Source organism: Dasypus novemcinctus, chromosome 3, assembly GCF_030445035.2.
Source record: "Dasypus novemcinctus isolate mDasNov1 chromosome 3, mDasNov1.1.hap2, whole genome shotgun sequence".
NCBI classification, from domain to species: Eukaryota; Metazoa; Chordata; class Mammalia; order Cingulata; family Dasypodidae; genus Dasypus; species Dasypus novemcinctus.
The window spans coordinates 43336672-43358145 of record NC_080675.1 but is presented as its reverse complement, the minus strand read 5'-3'; the positions used below and the strand labels follow the sequence as shown (position 1 = coordinate 43358145).

The 21474-nt window shown below is 37.5% G+C and overlaps 1 protein-coding gene across 22 annotated transcripts in view; it reads left to right on the top strand.

Moving 5' to 3' along the window:
• GPHN (gephyrin) overlaps positions 1-21474 on the top strand; it is an 801248-nt gene that overhangs the window by 413018 nt on the left and 366756 nt on the right. For all 22 annotated transcript variants that reach the window (XM_058293259.2, XM_058293251.2, XM_058293256.2 and 19 more), the window contains one exon: positions 9240-9334. In XM_058293259.2, the coding sequence (XP_058149242.1) occupies positions 9240-9334 (95 nt within the window). The remainder of the gene's footprint in view (positions 1-9239; positions 9335-21474) is intronic.

Below are 21474 nucleotides of genomic sequence, written 5' to 3'. Positions count from 1 at the left end.
ACTTGATCATGGCATTTAATTCTTTAATACGCTGTATAGTTCTTTAATTTGCTGTTGAATTTCGTTTTGCATGTATTTTGTTGAGGATTTTTGCACCTATATTCAAAAGAGGTATTTTCTTGTGATATCTTTATCTGGCTTTGTTATTAGCGTGATGCTGGCCTCTTAGTATGAATTAGGGTACATTCCCTTCTCTTCAGTTTTTTGGAAAATTTTGAGCAGAATTCGAGTTAAAATCTTCTTGGAATGTTTGGCAGAATTCCCCTATGAAGCCATCTGTTCCTGGTTACTGATTCAGTCACTTTACTCATAATTGCTTTGATGAGATATTTTGTTTCTTCTCGAGTTAATGTAAGTGTTTTTTTTATTTTTAAGAATTGTCCATTTCATCTACGTTATCTAATGTATCGACATATTGTTGTTCATAGTATCTTCCTATAATCCTTTTTGTTTCATCATGGTCAGCAGTAATGTCTGCCTCTTCATTTCTGATTTTTCTTGTTTGTAGCCGCTCTCTTTTTTCTTTGTCTAGCTAACATTTTGTCAATTTCATTGACTGTTTCAAAGAATGAACTTTTGGTTTTGTTGATTCTATTATATTTTGTTTGTTTTCTATTTAATTTATTTCTGCTCTGTTATTTGTTATTTCCTTCCTTCTGCTTGCTTTGCATTTAGTTTGCTCTTCCTTTTCTAGTTCTTCCAGTTTCTGAGGTTAGATCTCTGATTTGATGCCTTTCTTCTTTTTTAATATTATGTGCTTCAACCTGTAAATTTCCCTTTCAGCACTGCCTTCACTGCATTCCTAAGTGTTGTTCTGTTCTGTTTTCATTTTCAGTCTCTTCAAGACATTTCCTAATTTCACTTCTGATTCCTTTAGCCCATTGGTTGTTTAAGAGTATGTTGTTTTGTTTCCACATATTTGTGAATTTTCCATTTCTCCCTCTGTTATTGATTTCTAGCTTCATTCTGTTCAGAGAATATACATTGTGTGATTTCAGTATTTTTGAAGTTATTGATAATTGTTTTGTTACCTAACGTGGTCTATCTTTGAGGATGATCCATGTGCACTTGAGAAGAATGTCTATTCTGTTTTTGTTGAAGTGTTCTATATATATGTTAGGTCTAGTTGGTTTAAAATATCATACAAGTTTCATATTTCCTCATTAATCTTCTGACTAGATGTTCTATCCATTATTGAGAGTTGTGCATTAAGGTCTCCCACTATTAATGTAGAACCATCAATTTCTCCCTTCAGTTCTGTCAGTTTTAGCTTCATATATTTGGGGGCTCTGCTGTTAGATACATATATATTTATAATATCTTCCTGTTTAATTGCTCCCTTTATTGATATATAATGACGATCTTCCCTCATAAGTGTTTTTTACTTAAAGTCTATTTTATTTGATATTATTATAACTTCCCAACCCTCCTTTGGTTACTACTTGCATGTTATATTTTCTTCTATCTAAAATTGTATCTTTGAATTTAAGATGAGTTTCTTGCAGGCAGCATATACTTCAGTCATGCTTTTTTATTCTGCCAACATTTGCTTTTTGACTGGAGTGTTTAAACCATTCACATTTAAAGTCACTTCTGACAATACAGGATTTCTTTTGCCATTTTGCTGTTTAGCTGTTGTATGTCAAATACCTTTTTTGTCCTTGATGTCCATTAATAACTACTTTTATATTTATTTGATACTTTATGTTGTACCATATTGAGTGTCTTCTCATTTCTCTCTAGATATATTTTTCATTTATTTTACTTTATTCTCCTTGGGGGTTATAGTTTAACATCCTAAATACATAACAATCATTTTTGGCTTCATACCAACTTGATTTCAATAGCATGTCCATATATACTTTTCCTATACCCTTCTGTCCCTTTTTTGCTTTAATTGTTACCACTCATATCTTTGTACGTTATATGTCTAAAAGCATAGATTTATCATTATTTTTTGTGCACTTGCATTTTAGCACTTGTAGAAAGTAAGACTTGGAGTTACATACCAAACAATATAGTACAATAATGCTGGCATTTATAATTATTTGAATGTTTATCTTTGCCACAGGTCTTTATTTCTTTATGCATTTTGAACCACTGTCTAGTGTCCTGCCCTTCAGGCTGAAGAATTCCCGTCAGTATTTCTTGTAGGGCAGGACTAGTGGTAATTAACTCCCTCAGCTTTTGTTTATCTGAGAATGTCTTAATCTCGCCCTCATTTTTGAAAGAAAACTTTGTCAGATATAGAATTCTGGACTGGCAGGTTTTTCTTTTGGCACTTGAAGTGTTTCAGCCCACTGTTTTCTCCTGCCTCCATGGATTCTGATGAGACATCAACACTCAGTCTAAAATGAAACTCCCTTGTATTTAATACATTGCTTTTCTTTTGCAGTTTTCAGGGCACTCTCCTTGTCCTTTGCATTGGTTACTATGATCAATATATGATGGGGTGTATTTTTCTTCTTGTTTACCCTGTTTGGTGTCTCTGAGCTTCTGGGTGTGCATATTCACATAGTTGCGAACTTTAGGAAGTTCTCTCTCATTATTTTGAATATTCCTTTTGTTCTTTTCTCTCTTCTCCGGGATTCCCATTAAATGTATACTGGTGCACTTGATGGTTTCCCAGAGGTGTCTTAAACTGTTTTTGCTTTTAATAATCTTTTTTTCTTTCTGCTACTCACCATTTTATTTCAAGTATCTTGTCTTCATGTTTACTGATTCTTTCTTCTGCCATGTCCAATTGGGCACTTTTTCATTTCAGTTATTGTTGTCTTCAATTCCAGTTGTTCTGTTTAGTTCCTTTTTAAAATTTCTGTCTCTTTAATAAGATTCTCATATTGTTCATTCATTATTTTCCTGATATCTGTTAGTTTTTTCTCTGTATTTTCTTGCATATCCTTGAGCATTTTTAGGATCATTTCTTTTTCAAGGCTTTGTTTCATATGTCCATTTTCTCATCTTCTTCACTGGTGGTTTCTGGATCTTTGTCCTCTTCCTTTGGATGGGCCAGCCATCATTTTCTGTTTCTTTGTTTGTCCTATTCTCTTTTGTATCACACTGTACACTTTAATATTTTAAAGTGTTAACTCTGGGATTTATTCTCTGAAATATTGTTTGTTGATTTGTAACTAGCTGGTGATAAGACAGATTTTCTTGAGCTTCAGCTCTCCTATCAGGAAGGTCTTCCCAAGGGGAATGCAGAGTACAGAGTTTCCCCTGTCTTTCTAGACCTCTTTGTTGTCCTGGGCTTTTGTTTGTTTGTTGTTTTGCGTTCCCCTGTTTACAGGAGTTTCATTATCTCCTCTATTTCTCAGGAGATAGACATCCCTCTCCCAGGTGTTTGAAGCCAACAGGCCTTTGCCCCTGACTATCCTCCTCTATAATTTCTTATACTCCTTTCATTGTTTCAAGTTGCTATTGCCTGGTGGGTAAATTCTGGGAATCAGAGGACACCAATGATAGCTTTTCCAAGTCAGTTTTTCCCAGCCACAACAGGGCCAGGGACCCATGAAAAGCATGCAGACTGGGAGTGGATCAGATGTGGTGCCAAGAACTTTTCTGACAACTCTCCTAAGCTGAGCTTTCCTGGCCTGCCCTGCAGATGTTGCCCTTCAACTAACTGCCTCCTCCCCCCCAAGGAAACGCAGCATCTTTATGTCTTCACTGCAACTTCCCCTGTCCATTGAGAGTTGTAACAATGGCTCCACTCTCTTTATCTGGGTTGGTAGAAACAATTGCCACTGAAGCCTTTGTCTGGTAGGGTTGAAACAATGGCTGCCTTTAGGCTTGGGTCCCCAGCAGGGCAAATCCATCATTAACCTTTATGTCCATCCCTGTTTTGGGGGAAGAGGATTTTTAAGTCCCTTTCTGTCACCAGCAAGCTATCCAGGGGCTGGACCTTTCAGTGGCCTGCTGCAAGAATGGAGGGTGGGTACTGGTATCCACTGCGCAGAGAAAGCAATTTACTGTTCTGTACCATATTTTATCAATCTCATCCTCCTTCTCTTTCCTGGATACTGTACAGTGTTCTTCTGGCTTCTGGAGTTTCATTCCTGCCTGTTTAATGGTTATTTTGGTGGAAGGACTGAGTCCTGAAACTCCCTACCCCACCATCTTTTCGCAATCCTCCACCAGGGAGACTGTCATGATTACTATAAACAGTAAAATTCCCAGTGTTTGGAGTCTTCTTTTGAGCCAAGGATCCCAGAACCCAAACCAGCTGAAATCCAAGAGATCAAAAAATGATCCTTTTATTATTTACTTGTTTAGGGGTTACCAGGGATTGAACCTGGGCCCTCCTACCTGAGAAGCAGGTGCTTAACCCCTAAGCTACACCGACTCTCCTACAAAAACGATCCTTAGGAAGGACTTAATTGTTTGAGCCATATGACTTGTTTGACTATTTCATGCAACTGTGTTTCGACTTCCTCAGAAGTGTTTATCCAAGTACAGTAGGTGGAACTGATGACAACGCAAACTCCTTGTTGCTCAGACAACAAGTCATCAAGCACAATTCTAATAACCAGAACAATTCTAGCTAAAGAACCTAAAGATGTTAGTTGCATAGCAATGGCCTTTGCAGTGGAATCAGCTGTTTCTCCCACTGTTACAGATAAATTTCTAATTATATTTTTATTGGCGCTAGGCTAACTCCTAACAAAAGAACCCCATTTGGCATCAGTGATACCCCCCTCCCCCCCCAGGCAATTCTTGTTTGGCTCAGGAATGTAAACTAAGTTGGGTAGTCCCCTGTAAAGCTTCAGATTTGTTATGAATTTCTAAAGGAAAAAGGCCTCCAAGGGTGCATTGTCCAGTCATTATCCAACATCCTATGCAGGGAGTGGCCCAACTGTACAGGTTTCATTTCTTCCACAAAGAAAAGTAAACCCTGGAGAGATGCAGCCCACCCCTAGAGAGGTCAAGGTCATCTCAGGGATGCCTTTGGAGATATGAGTGAGCCATTTGCCATTGTCATTATATTAGGAGTTGTTGCATCTTGCCAGTTTGCCCAGGGGTGTAGGAAGAAGGTGGACAACTAATGGTATGATTGAAATGGTATAAATGGAAGTTTTCCTGTTATTTGAACAAACATGAGGCAGGAGAAATCAGTTCCTGTGGTACGATCTCTACTTTATACAGAGAAAAGAGATCAAGGACAAGTGATACTTTTTAAATTGGCATTTGGGACCTGAGATTGATTAGTCATGAGTAAAACAATTGGGTCTATGGCATCATATAAAGATCCCTTTGTGATGACAGATCCAACAATCATGTCTCCCACCCCACCCCCCATTCCTGCCTTTTGTAGTGACCTGGGAAAAACAAATGATAGCATTGCCTTCCCAAGCTATGACAAGAAGCAAGAGACAAACAAGAAAAATTTAAATATTTTTGGTGGTAGAATTTTCTAAGGAGTAGGAAAAAGATGTGCAAAAGGAGTAGATAGAAATGCAACAATAATTATCAAGAATAATATTATAAGGTATATGACAGGAACATAGGGGTTCATGTGGTCTTGTTCCATGATCTTGGATGAAAACTGATCACCTAGTGACGCTATCTACTTCTTTTTTTTCCCCAAGATTTATTTATTTATTTACTTATTTATTTATTTATTTATTTCTCTCCCTCCTGCCCCCCACCAGTTATCTGCTCTCTGTGTCCATTCACTGTGTGTTCTTCTGTGACCGCTTCTAGCCTTATCAGTGGCACTTGGAATCTGTGTTTCTTTTTGTTGCGTCATCTTGTGTCAGCTCTCTGTGTATGTGGCACCATTCTTGGGCAGGCTGCACTTTCTTTCACGCTGGGCAGCTCTCCTTACGGGGTGCACTTCTTGCGAGTGGGGCTCCCCTACGCAGGAGACACCCCTGCATGGCAGGGCACCCCTTGCTTGCATCAGCACTGTGCATGGGCCAGATCCACACGGGTCAAGGTGGCCCAGGGTTTGAACCGTGGACCTCCCATGTGGTAGGCAGATGCCCTATCCATTGGGCCAAGTCTGCTTCCATCTACTTCTTATCCTAGTAAATTTTAGTTGGAGGTCTTTGGTTTGGTCTCAGGCCCAATTGTTGGAATGTGAAGTCTTTTAAGTTGTAAGATGTGAACCCAAAGTTCAGTCCCATCTAATTTGACTGGACAGATAAAGGAGTTCCTGGACAGGTACCTGACAACTGGTTCTAGGGCTGTTGGCATTGATATCGCTTCCAGTATACCCAATCACTGGAAGTTAGGGTTTGAGGAAGCTGAAGGAGATTTCGATCTGAAAATGCATCTCTCACCTGTTAGAGATAACCTTTTACATAAGTCCTTAGAAGTTTACAATATTGCTTTATCTCCTGCTAAAAAAAGGAGGGGGTTAATGTTAAGATGGAGGCAAATTGACATTGGTCTTCCAGTGGTAATTTCATAGGGAGAAAGTTTGTTTCCCAAAAGGTGTTCTTCAAATAGCTGTACGAGCCAATGGAATTACTTTAGGCCAAGGTAACCTGGTTTCCTCAGTTAATTTAGACAGTTTAACTTCTAATATGCTCATTGTTCTCTCCACCTTTCCAGAGGATTGAGGGTAATAGGGGCAATGATAATGCCAACTTGTTTATAGAATCTTAATTAGAGCTTTAATGATCTACCCAATAAAATGAATGCCTCAGTCACTAGAAATGATTAAAGGCACTCCCCAGTCAGGGAATACATTTTCTGAAAGATTTTTTAGCAACTGTCATAGCATCTACCTTACAGTAAGGAAAAGCCTCTGTCTTTCTTAAGAATAAAAAGATAATGTCTAGGACATAGTTATAGCTCATGCTGGGTGGCAATTGAATCAAGTCTAGTTAAAAATACTTAACAGGGCCCGAAGTGGTGGTGTATAAGCTCTAACAACTTGGATGGTTTTTCCCAGACTATACTGTTGACAAATTATGCATTTATTACCAATGCAGGTAGCAGCCTTATGAAAATTTCCCTACTAATATTGGTTTTGTATTTGGGCCATTTTGTTGGTACTATGGTAAGAGAAGGAGTGTAAGTTTTAAGAACTAGTTCCTTTAAAGATTCAGAAAGTACCAAACAACCATCCTTACTTTCCCATAAAAGTTTGCTGAAATTAAAAATGCATCCTTCATCTAGCCAAATTTGTGTTTAAGCCAAAAATGTCTTTTTTTATTTTATCCTTAGGTGCTCTAAGCATATTTGATTAAAGTTAGGGATTGACCTCTAAGAAAAAAAATTGAGTGAGTACATCTGAAGGTAGTTCCAGTGCAGCTATCTTTTTATGGAAATCTGTGAGCATTGGTATTCTGGTTTTGTTTGTTTGTTATGAACCTCACTTTTAATAATAGTGATAGATTGAGAAACTAAGATGACATTAAGTCACTGACTAGTTGTCCATTCTTTATAGGGGATCCATTTGAGGTAAGGAAACCCCTCTATTTCCAAAATCATGGACAACTCCAAAAGCATATCAGCTGTGAATATAAATGTTAACTGTTTTTCTAGATGACAGTATACAAGCTCTATCTAGTAATAGTATTTCGTTCTGCTTGTTGGGCAGAGGTAAATTGAGATAAGTTACCTCATTCAGTTAGTTTGAATTGGGTTGTGACTGCATATCGAGCTTGAAATTTTCTATTAATTTCTCAGATAAAGGATCCAGCAACAAAGAAAATATTGTCAGGTTTATGCAGTGGTATTTCTGGGAATCAGTCATTAACTGAGAGGTTATCAGCTCACGGTGATGAGGATCTCCATCATCTGGGAAAGGCAATAGGGTGGCAGGGTTTAAGGGTATTGTATCCTTTTAGAGTAAAATTAGAAGGTAAGAGTAAAGGGATAACATGGATGTCAATTTTCTGGAGAGTAGATGCTAAGTAAATTCAGACTTTAAGAGGCTTTGGACAGTATGAAGATTTTGTAAATATACATTGTTGCCCAGTGTTATTCCTGCAGGTGCTTCTGCTATTTTTTACAGCTGTATCTACTGCTTTTAAACAGGTGGGGCATGCTCAAGCCACTGCATCTCATTCTAAGCTATAACAGGCAGCAGGACTTGGTTTCCCACCATGTTCTTGTGTTAGTAATCCTACTGGAGTCTCTCGACTATATTCAGTACTGATGGAGAGAGAATCCGAAGTTCCAAACCTATAAAAATGCAGATAGACACATCCAAACCTGCCAAGAATAACTGACCTGTTAACCCCTACAAGGGAGATCAGTGAGATCAGAGAGTTCAAACACAAAAAAAGTGTAGCTCGGAGAGAGAGGAATTTACCTGACAACTCTGACAGGATAGCAAGAATAGTGAACACAATAGGTTCCAGCAGACACCACACCTGTCATTCAGGTTATTTGCAGTTTCCTTCAGGTCTTTTCATGGTTGCCAAAATAACTGTTAAAATTAAAACTTGCACAAAATTTGGTTAGATCTCAGAGAGTTTTATTGAATCAATTCATGAATTGGGGAGATACCAATAGACACAAAACAAGATGAAGAGGAATTCCACTTAACAAAGAGAACAGTGGAGTACATTATAGACAGAACAAGGGAGTACATTAGGAGAAAGTTTTTATTGGTTAATGCAGACTACTTTTCCCAATATACTTAGTGCAGGCAGTTGCTTAGCAATGAGGAAATTAGCTGGCAGAGTTGGAGATAGCCGATTGGCTGGACAAGCCAGGCATTTACAAGGAATAGAAACTTACTTTTTGATATTGTTTACATAGGGTTTAGCACAATTGCTGATTTATATTGAAGATATAGAAGATGGTAAAATCTAGATTTTATGATTTATTGAGTTCATTTTAGTAATATCATAAAATTGTAAAGCTAGGAGCATATAAGATGATATCAGATGTTTAGGAATTAATGATTGCAGGAGTAATTTTTTTTAAAAAAGGAAAATACCCAGATTTCTTACACTGAAAAGCTATTGAGCTTTTTTAGATCTGAGGCTTCATTTTTTAAGTTTAGGTTATTAAGCGAGATGGGGTTTCTATCAAATACTTCTAAGCTATAGAGAATAAAAAAGGACTGTTAATATAAAAGTTATCTGGATTTTCCTTGTCTTCAGCATTTACTTTGTGGTCCCTAAGAACTGAGTCCTGATGCTTAAAAAAGTTGGGGAACTGAAAATTATGGTTTGTTGAAAGCACAGTTTATAGGTTTTTTTTTTAAGTGAATTTTGTTACTCTTCCTTCTGGTTTTCCTAATTTCACTCAGTCTGCTATTTAATCTTTAATTACAGGCCACAAAAGAAGTAATAGAGCGGGAAGCACCAGGTATGGCCCTGGCAATGCTGATGGGATCACTTAATGTTACACCTCTGGGCATGCTCTCTAGGTAAGAAAGTCACAAACACATTGTAAAGACTATCAATTCCATACCAGTAATCACTACAATAGACTGAAGAACCTAAGAATACTTATATTTGCCCCCTTTCATTTTCCAGAGTTAGGAGTCTTAGTACCTTTTGTGCTAATTTTTGGCCATAGTTTCCTTCAAGAGCTTTTTTGTTTACTCTTGCATATTATGACCTAAACTTTTGGAGTATTTATATTAATGAATATTATGCTGCCAAAATTATATACTGCTAAAAAAAGTTGTCACTTTTAACCCAGAAAAGAGTCCATCATTTGATATTCATTAATTGTTGCTAAATACTTATTTAACAATACTAAAAAGCAGAGTTAATTAAAATAATACGTACTTACAAGTTAGGAGTTTTTAATTCCAATTTGTAAATATACATATGGAATGTGTGGTCATGAGAAAAAGTTGAATTAATATGTATAATATTTTAGTTATTGACACCAGTAAATTTAAATTATATTAATTACTGTTTTTAAAACTATGCCTTTGTTGACACATCTATCCTCAATCTGATTTTTTAGTTATTTATTTGTTACTGTTTTAGGAACTCTTAGATTAAAAGGCCCTAGCTGAGGACAACATACATCATTTAAGTTAAAAATAGAAGTGTCAACTTAGAATCTGTTGATTGAGTGACCATTGATTGAAAAGCACATGATCACAGAGCAACCTAAAAATGCATGGTTGCGTTATAATTGCAGTGTGTTTATGTATTTTGTGTGCAATATGAATATAAAAGTAAATAACTCCACTTAATTATATGGAATATGAGTCATAATGTACTTTCTGTTACACTAAGTTTACATCCCATTAGTGGCAGTCACTTGAAGGATAACCACAGGAGAATGTGAACAGTTCGTTAGTTCTGTATTATCTTTGCTGTCATATTTATTATAAGATTTAATTTTAGTAATAGCAAAAAAAGAGTAGCATGATATGGACTTTCAATTTAAAAATGCATGCTGGTTTTCAAAGAACTCAAGTTAATCCTTTTGTGCTGTTCTTTTTTTCAAGTCTTATTTATGTTATCTACACATATGAGGTTAAGGTTCACATTTAATCCCATTTTTCCTATACAATTTAGTGGTGGTTTTTGAACATAAAAGAACTTTTTCTAATATATAAGGAATATAGTCAAGAAAGAATTAAACTTCACCTCTTGTTAATTCTTTCATAATGATTATAAGTTCAGCAAACATAATACTGTACTTATTTACTAGGCCCTATGCTAAGCATTAGAGATATCAAAGAGAGAGAGAAAAATAAGATCTGTCCCACCTTAAAGATTCCATAGTTAACTAGAGAAATTTTCATTTGCAACTATTAAGGTAACTCTTTAAATTAAGTATAGCTCTCTTGATCCAGGATAGAAATGTCATATCTTGTCTTAATGACAGGTTTTTCTTAATTCCTTTTCTGCTTTCTGTTTTGCCACAATTAGAAGGCAATGTACTGCTAAGTGAGTGGAAAATTAATCAGCAGAAGCTGATTCTTAATATTTTGGAATAGATCCATCTTCTTTTTTCTAAAGGTTTTGAAAATTAAAACCCATACATAGCATGTAATTAGCTTCTGTTGACTTTTCTTTTTGCTCATTGCTTGCTTGACCAGAGAGCTTATTTACAAATAGGGAACAGAGTAGTCTAGTTATAGTAGTTATAGAAAATGGAACTGTAGAACATATGCATGTTCATTTTATATACTTCTCAAAGCCTTCTTTTAAAAATTATTTTTATAACAACTGCCATGATTAGATTATTGCTTCTTTTCTACAGCCCTTGTATTATATCTTGTACTTTCTTTGGACCTCATACATCCTTCTTTTATAGCATGTCTTCTATATTACAATTGGTTATTTACTCATCTGTCTTACCTAATTTGTATACAAATCCTAAGAGCAGGAACTTTCTCTTACTCATTTTTATATCATCAGCCCCCAAAACAACTCCTGGCACATAGTAAGTACTCAAAAATATTTGCTGTAATAGCTGTTTTTAATAAATCAATGTTTTACTGTAGTTTTAATAACATTTTTCAAGGTAAAGATTGCATTAAACTGATTCCTATTTAAACTGCCTTCCAATTTTTTTCTCTAAAGCACAGCATTTAAACAAAATTAATTTTTTAAAACCACTAAATCTTACATTTCAAATGTTTTTCGTCTACTTGATTAACTTAGTATACTCTAGTTGTTCTTGTACAAGTTAAGTTGAGCAGTAATATGTTGTACAAGAATACCTGAGATATTGCTGGTTCAATTCCAGAACACAGCAATAAAGCAAATATATCAGCAAAGTAATTCAAGAAAATTTTTTGGTTATCCCACTGCATATAAAAGTTCTTTGCCCTTTATTTTACTCTCAGTGTACTGTAACATTTTTTTAATGAAACAATATACGTACCTTAATTAAAATATACTTTGTTGCTAAAAAATACTAACTATTATCTGAGCCCTCAGAGAGTTGGAATCTTTTTGCTGGTGGAGGGTCTTTCCTTGATGTTGATGGCTGGCTGCTGACTGATCAGGGTGGCGGTTGTTGAACATTGGTGTGGCTGTGGGAATTTCTTAAAATAAGGCAAAAATGAAGTCTATGACAGTGATTGACTCTTCCTTTTCCTGAAAGATTTCTCTGTAGAATGTGATGCTGTTTGATAACATTTTACCAATAGTAGAACTTCTTTCAAAATTGGAGTCAGTGTCCTCATGTTTTATCAACAAAGTGGAAGTAATATTCTAAATCCTTTGTTGTCATTTCAGCAATGTTCACAGCACCTTCACTAGGGGGAGATTTCATCTCTAGAAACTACTTTCTCTGCTCATCTGATGTAGCAGTTTGATATGGTTATGAATTCCAAAAATAGATATTGGATTATGTTTGTAATCTGGTCTGTACCTGGGGTGATTAAGTTATGATTAGGGCATTGATTGGGCCACATTATTAAGAGTGGGGACTCACAGATAAAAGACATGGCTAAGGACAGAGTTGAGGGTTTTTGATGTTGGACTTTGATGCTGAAGCCTTAAGTTGGAGCCCTGGGAACTAAGCTCATAGAGGAAAGAGAAGCCAGCCCCAGGAAGAGAGGAACCCTGAACCCAGGAAGAAGCAAGCTCTAGGAAGAAAGGAACCTTGAATGTGAAGAGAAGCAAGACCCTGGAAGGGAGGAACCCAGGAAGCCTGAACCCTAGCAGCTGTCGGCAGCCATCTCGCTCCAACATGGGAAAACAGACTTTGGTGAAGGAAGTACTTATGCTTTATGGCCTGGAATCTGTAAGCTCCTACCCCAAATAAAGGCCCTTTATAAAAATCAACCAATTTATAAAATCTAGCCTCAGGTTCCACTTCTAATTCTAATTTTCTTGCTGTTCCTACCATACACGCAGTCACTTCCTCCACTGAAGTCTTGAACCTCACAAAGATATCCATGAGGGTTGGAATCAACTTCTTCCAAATGCCTGTTAATGTTGATGTTTTGACCTCCTCCCATGCATCATGGATGCTCTTAATGGCATCTAGAATGGTGAATCCTTTCCAGAAGGTTTTCAATCTACTTTGCCCAGATCCATCAGAGGAATCCTTGCCTATGGCAGCTATAGCTTAACAAAATGTATTTATTCAGTATAAGACTTCAAAGTCAAAATGACTCCTTGATCGGTGAGCTGCAGAATGGATGCTGTGTTAGCGGGCATGAAAACAGCATTCATCTTGGTGAATACCTCCATCAAGGTCTTGGATGACCAGATGCATTGTCAATAAGCAGTAATATTTTGAAAGGAATCTTTTTTTATGAGCAGTAGGTCTCAACAGTGGGCTTAAAATGTTCAGTAAACCATGCTGAAAATAGATATGCTGTCATCCAGGCCTTGTTCTTCCATTTATAGGATACAGGAGGAGTAGATTTTAGAAGATGTAGCATAATTCTCCAGGATTTCTGGAATGCTAAATGAGCATTGGCTTCAACTTAGAGTCATCAGCTGCATTAGCCCCTAACAAGATGTTGTCCTTTGAAGCTTGGAAGCCACACATTGACTTCTCCTCTCTAGCTATGAAAGTCCTGGATGGTATCTTTTTCCAATAGAAGGGTATTTCATCTACATTGAAAATCTGTTGTTTGGTGTAGCCACCTTCATCAATGGCCTTAGCTAGATCTTCTAGATAACTTGCTGCAGCTTTTACAGCAACACTTGCTGCTTCACCTTGCACTTTCATGTTTTGGAGACAGCTTCTATCCTTAAACCTCATGAACCAAACTCAGCTAACTTCAAACTTCTCTTCTCTTTCATAGAACTGAAGAGAGTTAGGGCCTTGCTCTGGAGTAGGCTTTGGCTTAAGAGAATGTTGTAGCTGGTTTGAGCTTCTATCCAGACCACTAAAACTTTCTCCTTACCAACAGTATGTACTCTTTTGCTTGCTTTCTTATCATTCATGTGAACACATGTAAATTCATGTGAATTGGAGTAGCACTTTAATTTCCTTCCAGGACTTTTTTTTTTTTTTTCTGTTTACAACTTGGCTACTGTTTGGTGCAAGAGGCCTCACTTTTGGCCTATGTCTGCTTTTGATATGTGTTCTTCACCTAGCTTAGTCATTTCTAGCTTCTGATTTAAAGTGAGAGACATGCAAGGCTTCCTTTCACTTGAATTCTTAAAGGCTATTGTAAGGTTACTAATAGGCCTAATTTCAGCATTGTTGTGTCTCAGGAAGGAGGGAGGTCAGAGGACAGGGAGAGAGATGGGGATATAGCCTGTCAGTGGAGCAGCCAGAACATGCACAACATTTATCGATTAAGTTCACCGTCTTATATGCAGAATTATCCAAAACAATCCCAATAGAAACCTCACAGATCAATGATCACCATAATGGATATACTAACAACGAAAAACTTTGAAATACTGTGAGAGGTAACAAAATACAACACAGAGACAGGAAATGAGCACATGCTGTTGCAAAAATGGTGCTTACCCAACTTGCTTGATGCAGAGTTGTCACAAACCTTCATTTTTTCACAAACACATCTATGAAGTGCAATAAAATGAAGTCCAGTGAAATTAGGTATGCCTGCAATGGTTAAGAACATGGTCAGACTGCTTGGGTTCTATTCTGATTCTATCATTTACTGATTTCGTTTTTGTTTTGTTTTTCTCATATAGCTAATCAGGCTATTTTTATTGTACCACTGTCTTTTGATTAAGTGAATTGGTCCATGTCAAGGTTTTAAACACCTGATTTATAGGGTTGTATTAGTATATCACTGTTATGTTGTCAATAGTTAAAGCTCTAGTTTTTAAAACAGTTGCTGGACTGCAGTTGGTGCTGGGGTTTAATGTATACCCAGGGGACCTGAATCTCTGGACTGACCATGTGATAGTCAGGCCCTGAGCCTCAGCAGACTTGCAACTCCTACACTCTGGTTTATTGAACTTACCCCACTCATCTAACATGGAGGTGAAGAAGGTCAACCATCACACCAGGGAGCCAAGACTGCCTGCAACTGAAAGCAGGAGAACTGCATCCATGTGAAATCTAAGTCCCCTCTTGATATAGATGTGGAGTGGACACAATCATTCTAAGGTCCACAGGATGGAGGAAGAGAGTATGGATTACAGTGGACTTACTGATATTCTATTCATGAACTATTGTGATTAGTAATCGAAGAAAATGTGACATTGATGTAGAGAAAGTGGCCATGGTGGCTGCTGGGGGTAGGGAGTGGGAGGAAGAGATGAGATGTGGGGGCGTTTTCAGGACTTAGAGTTGTCCTGGGTGGTGCTGCAGGGACAGTTACCGGACATTGTATGTCCTCCCATGGCCCACTGGGTGGAATGTGGGAGAGTGTGGGCTATGATGTGGACCAATGACCATGAGGTGCAGTGGTGCTCAGAGATGTATTCACCAAGTGCAATGAATATCTCATGATGATGGAGGAGGTTGTTATGGGCGGAGGAGTGGGGTGAGGGGGGGTATATGGGGACCTCATATTTTTTTAATGTAATATTAAAAAAATAAATAAAGACCAAAAAAAGAAAGATTTTCATGGAAAGCATGAAATGGAAAAAAATAATAAAACCCATTTAATTATCAAAAAATAAAAAAATAAATAAAAATAAATACAATTGACTTATGCATGTTAATCTTTCATCCTGAAACTTTACTGCATTTATGTATTAGCTCTAATAGGTAGGATGTGTGTGTGCATAAGTGTAAATAGACATGTGTTTGTGTGATTGCTATAGGATTTTTCTACTTCTAAGATCATGTCATCTCAGAAAAGAGATAGTTTTACTTCTTGTTCTAAAATATATTTTTATTAGAGAGTTGTGAAATTTCAAAACAATCATGAACATGTGTGGAATTCCCATACAACAACCATCCACCAACACACTACTATATTGTTGGGGAACATTTGTTACAAATTATGAGATAATATAACAAGAATATTATCACTAAAAATAAAAAATAAAATAAAATAAAATAAAACAAAATAAAACAGTTGCTGGGGAAAAAAAAATCTTTACCTTACCTTCATTCCTGCAGGATATTTTCACTAGAATTACATGTTAATAGTTATTGTCATTCAGCACTTTATTTTTTTTTTTTTTTTTTTTTTTTAAAGATTTATTTTTATTTATTTAATTCCCCTCCCCTCCCCCGGTTGTCTATTTTCTGTGTCTTTTTGCTGCGTCTTGTTTCTTGTTTCTTTGTCCGCTTCTGTTGTCGTCAGCAGCACGGGAAGTGTGGGCGGCGCCATTCCTGGGCAGGCTGCTCCCTCCTTCGCGCTGGGCGGCTCTCCTTATGGGTGCACTCCTTGCGCGTGGGGCTCCCCTACGCGGGGGACACCCTGCGTGGCACGGCACTCCTTGCGCGCCATCAGCACTGCGCATGGCTAGCTCCACACGGGTCAAGGAGGCCCGGGGCTTGAACTGCCGGCCTCCCATGTGGTAGACGGACGCCCTAACCACTGGGCCAAAGTCCGTTTCCCGTCATTCAGCACTTTAAAAAAAGGTTATTCCACTGTATTCTGTCTCCATGGTTCCTAAAGAGAATTACATAGTCCTTCAAATGCTATTCCCTTATGTGTAATGTTATCATTTTTCTCTGTTTTGAAGATCTTTTTCTTAAACTTGGACTTCAGCAAACCAGATTATGATGTGCCCAGGAGTGGTTTTTCTTTGCATTTATCCTTTTGGTGTTCACTGAGCTTTCTAAGTTTCCTAAATTTATGTTTTTTACCAATTTGGGGAAAGGTTCAGCCATTATTTTTCCAAATATTTTCTATGCAGCAATCTCTTTCTCCTCTCCTTCTGGAATGCCTATGATATATGAATGATAGATCTTTTGTTACTGTCCCACAGGTCAATTGTTATTATGTAATAAGTAGTTACATAATTATGTAAAATTATTTTTTGACAGTTCCTATATCTGGGACACCTCAGGTCAATATCTATTGTCTTTTCCATGAGAATAACTCAAACTTTCCTGGTTCTTTGTATGTCATGTAATTTTGGATTGTATCCTGAACACTTTGAATATTATATTGTGAGACTCTGGGTTATGTGAAAATCTTTTGTGGGATTTTTAGTTTGTTTATGTTAGTGTTCGATCAGTCTGGTTAAATTAAGCAAAATTTTTTCTCACCTTCAGTGGTTGGTGGCTCTGCTTATGCTATACTGTTTGGATCTGCCCAGCGTATACACCATTCACAAGTTAGTCTGAGACTTGGTACATATTGTGATTAAGTTTTTTGAAGTGCAGTTTGCAAATGAGACTAGCCCCAGTAAGGACAGTTTTTCAAGTTTTGACTTCAGTCCCCAGTCTGCCTGCTATTGGTTACTTTTCAGCATCCTCAGGTAGTCACTCTTTTTAATTCTGTCCAGAATCAGTAGGAGAGAAATGCTATAGTTCGTACATCCATCTTGATTGGCACCATTGATTACAAGCTCTAACTTTGAAATCAGGCACCTTAGTTCATATCCTTGCATTTGTTTGCATTTACTAGCTATGTGAACTTTGGCAAGTTACCTAACTAGGTTTGGCACTTTCTGTCCTAGTACCTAATTGAACTGCCCTCACAAATTAGTAGTATATAATATCCCTGAGTCTATATTTTATGCCCCATTGACTTGTTAAAAAAATCAGATTCTTTTGTTTTCTTGAACATGACCAATCCATCAATTTTTTTTAATTGAAAAAAAGAAAGGGTTAATTTCATTAGCAATAATAGAGCAACCACTATGGTCTATTATTACTTGGGTTTTTGTTACAGATTGAATTGGGTCCCCCAAAAAGGTATGTTGGGATTTCTAATCCTCCAGTACCTCCAGTATCTCAGAATCTGACCTTTTTTTAATATTAGTGTTACACAGAAAATTAGGCTATTAAAATAAGGTCAAAACTGGAGTAGGGTGAGCCCTTAATCCAATATGATCAGTGTCTTTATAAAAAGAGGAAATTTGGACACAGACATATAGACAAAGGGTGAATGCAATGTGATGATTGAGACAAAGAATGCCATGGATTGCTGGCAATCTACCACCAGAGCCAGGAAAGAGGCAAGGATTAGAAGTTCCTACTGATTTCAGAGGAAGCATGGCTCTGCTGACACCTTGATTTCAGATTTTTAGTCTCCAGAGCTGTGAGATAATAACTTTCCGGCTACTGTTTGGTGCTAAACCACCCAGTTTGCATTACATTGTTATGACTGCCCTGGAAATCTGAGTCAGTTCTATTCTAGATTTTGCAATTAGCTCGTATGGTGATTTCTACTTAGTTATTTAGTGTTATTATCTAACTCATAGAAATGCTATGAGGTTCTTTATTATATAGATTTACTCACTAAGAACAAATGAATATCTGAGTTCATGCCTCTTCTGTCACTCTTACTGAACCTGTGGTTGGCGCTGGAGTTGGTGTGTGCCCTGGAGACTTGAATCTCTGGACTGTCCATGTGTCAGCTGGGCCCTGAGCCTCAGCAGAGTTGCAACACCTACTCTCCAGTTTGTTGGACTTACCCAGGCCAGCTAACAAGAAGGTGAGGATGGTCAACCACCACACCAAGGAACTGAGAGAGTCTACGGCTACAAGTAGGAGAGTCCCATCCATCAGCCATATGGGATCTAAGCCCTTTCTCAACTTAGAGGTGGAGTGGGCATCATCATCCCAGGGTCCTCAGGATGGAGAAATAAAATATGGATTAGAATGGGGGAAAAAATGAATAAGTTAATAAAAAAAATTGATGAGCAGTTTTTCATTTTATAAAGAGATTTGTCATTGTAATCCTCAATAACTTCTTTCAATTGCATTTTAAATATTCATTTAATTTTTTAGATTATATAGAATTATCCATAATAGTAGGGCATAAAGTGCTTTAGTCAGGCTTTATGGACAAAATAAATAGGGCTAATCTATTTTTGCCACATTTTATCAGTGAATCATATTACCCCGAAGAATTATTTAGATCATGTGAAAACAACATGTGTCATTTAAAATAATAATTTAATATCAACAATATTGCCATCTTGCAGATTTCTGCTTTTTAAACACAAGAACTTTACTTAGCATATAAAAGGCTACAGGACAGTAAATACAGCATACATAGCAAGTACATTGTCTTGGGGCATGTCCACAATGTTTCAGGCACAGCCTCTAGGTCTCAACATCACAGAAGATGCACTTGGTTTCAAAAGACAAGTGAGACTGACATTGGTAAGGAACCACAGGAAAGTTGCTACCTTTGCCCTTGCTTCCCCATCTCCCTACCTGTATTAGTCAGCCAAAGGATTGCTAATGAAATTGGTTGGTTTTTATAAACGGTATTTATTTAGGGTAGAAGCTTACATTACCAGGCCATAAAGTGTAAGCTACCTCCCTCACCCAAGTCTGTTGCCACATGTTGGAGCAAGATGGCTGCCAATGTTTGCAAGGGTTTAGGATTCCTGGGTTCTTCTCTTCCCAGGACTCATTTCTCTCTGGACTTATCTTCTCTGCTTGCTCCATAAGGCCATCTGTAGACTATCAGGTGAATAGCTGTCTCTCTTCCCAGGGCCTCTGCCATGTCTAATTGAACCTTCTCTCCTTACTCACTTATCTGCTTCTCTGTGTCTTTACTTCTGAGGCTCCAGGATCAAAACTCTCACCTCCCTTTTCTGCAGTGTGGTTTTCTTGTGAGTCCACACCCACCCAGGGGATGGAGACTCAATGTCCTACTGACGTGGCCCAACCAAAGCCGTAATCATTGTTTAATCAAGTAAAAGTGAAACTTCAGAATCCAATATAATCTAATATGCCCAGAAGAACAGACCAGTTTACAAACATGATCCAATATCTGTTTTTGGAATTCATAAACAATATCAAACTGCCACATTAGCTTTTCTATTTTGCTAAATACCACTGCCCCAAAAGAGATTTGCAATAGCTGGGTCCTATAACTCATTTAATGAACAATCTGAATCATATGGTTAATATTCCTCACAGTAACTTCAATCTTTGCACTAAACATAGGCAAATCTAGCACAGCTTTAGTTCATTGTATAGATCATAGTATCTAGAATATAGCATCAGTTCACTGTATTTTTGAGTAAACAGTTTTAACCCAGATCTAACTCTCCAGGTGTTGCTGTTTCTGGAGAGGAGTTTGAGTCCAGTTGTCATCTCTTCATATCAAAGCACAAGATGGCTCAGATTTGGACTATATGTGCACTCTAAAAAACATCAAGCCCAGAAAAATTTAATTTAAAGTGAACCTAGGTTGGAAATGTCTCCACACAAATGGACAGAAGTGAATTCTCTCTGGAAGAATTCTACTTCAAACCAGCCTCAAAGGTCATGTTTTTAATCCACTTTGCCAACTCTGTCTTAATGTCTGCATTTAGACCATTTACATCTATGTGATTACTGATATGTTAGGACTTATGCCCACCCTTGTACTTTTGTTTCTTAACTATTTTTTTTGTTTATTTTTTTCTGCCTTCCTATTGATTACTTAAAATATTTTACTTCCATTTTTATTTAACTATAGTATATTTGAGTGTACGTGTATGAAGTGTACAAACTCAGTATCCTGTACCTAAATACTATAACCTAAAATTAATGCAACTTATGTTATTTGGTAATGTGATAAGAAAGGGAAGACAAAAAAGAGATGTGCTTTATAGATATTTTGTATATATATATTTAGAATAAAACAAGAGCAACTACGCATAAAAACCATCTTACTTCTCATTTCTGCAACTAGTCACATGATTGTAGCTCATATTTGTAACTACCATCTTCCACTACCCATTCTGTATTCCTTTTTTTTTTTTTTAATGTTCCCCTTCCTACTGCATGGCCCTTTCTTCTAGAGCTGCTCTTTTTTCCCCCAAAGATTTATTTATTTATTTATTTCTCTCCTCTTCCCCTCCCCACCCCAGTTGTCTGTTCTCTGTCTGTTTGCTGCGTCTTCTTTGTCCGCTTCTGTTGTTGTCAGCACCGCGGGAATCTGTGTTTCTTTTTGCTGCATCATCTTGTTGTGTCAGCTCTCGGTGTGGGCGGCGCAATTCTTAGGCAGGCTGCACTTTCTTTGGCGCTGGGCGGCTCTCCTTATGGGGCACACTCCTTGCGTGCATCAGCACTGCACGTGTGCCAGCTCCACACGAGTCAAGGAAGCCCAGGGTTTGAACCATGGACCTCCCATGTGGTAGACGGACACCCTAACCACTGGGCTAAGTCTGCTTCCCTCTGTATTCCTTTTACTCTCAGCAAGCACCTCAACTGTTGTTATTTTTTGTATCACAGGTGACCCAAACCTTCAATAGTACCATTAGTAATCTCACCCAGATTGAGTTGTTATAGTTTACATTAATCACAGGCATGGTAGTACTAAAAGATGTCCTAAGGGATCACCTGTATTCCAGGCATACTTTTCTTTACCTCCATTGTGTGGTAGCAGGCCTATTTCCCCTTGATAATCAGGATCAGTCATCCTAGCCAGTATATTAACTCCCTTCTTTGCCTACTGATTTAGAAGTATGAGAAGCCCAAAGTGACCAGGTGGTAGACTTAACTTCTAGGTCAATAGAAACATTGTTGCAGTGAGGACCCAATGATAAAGTACTTAGGGAACATCCCCGGCTT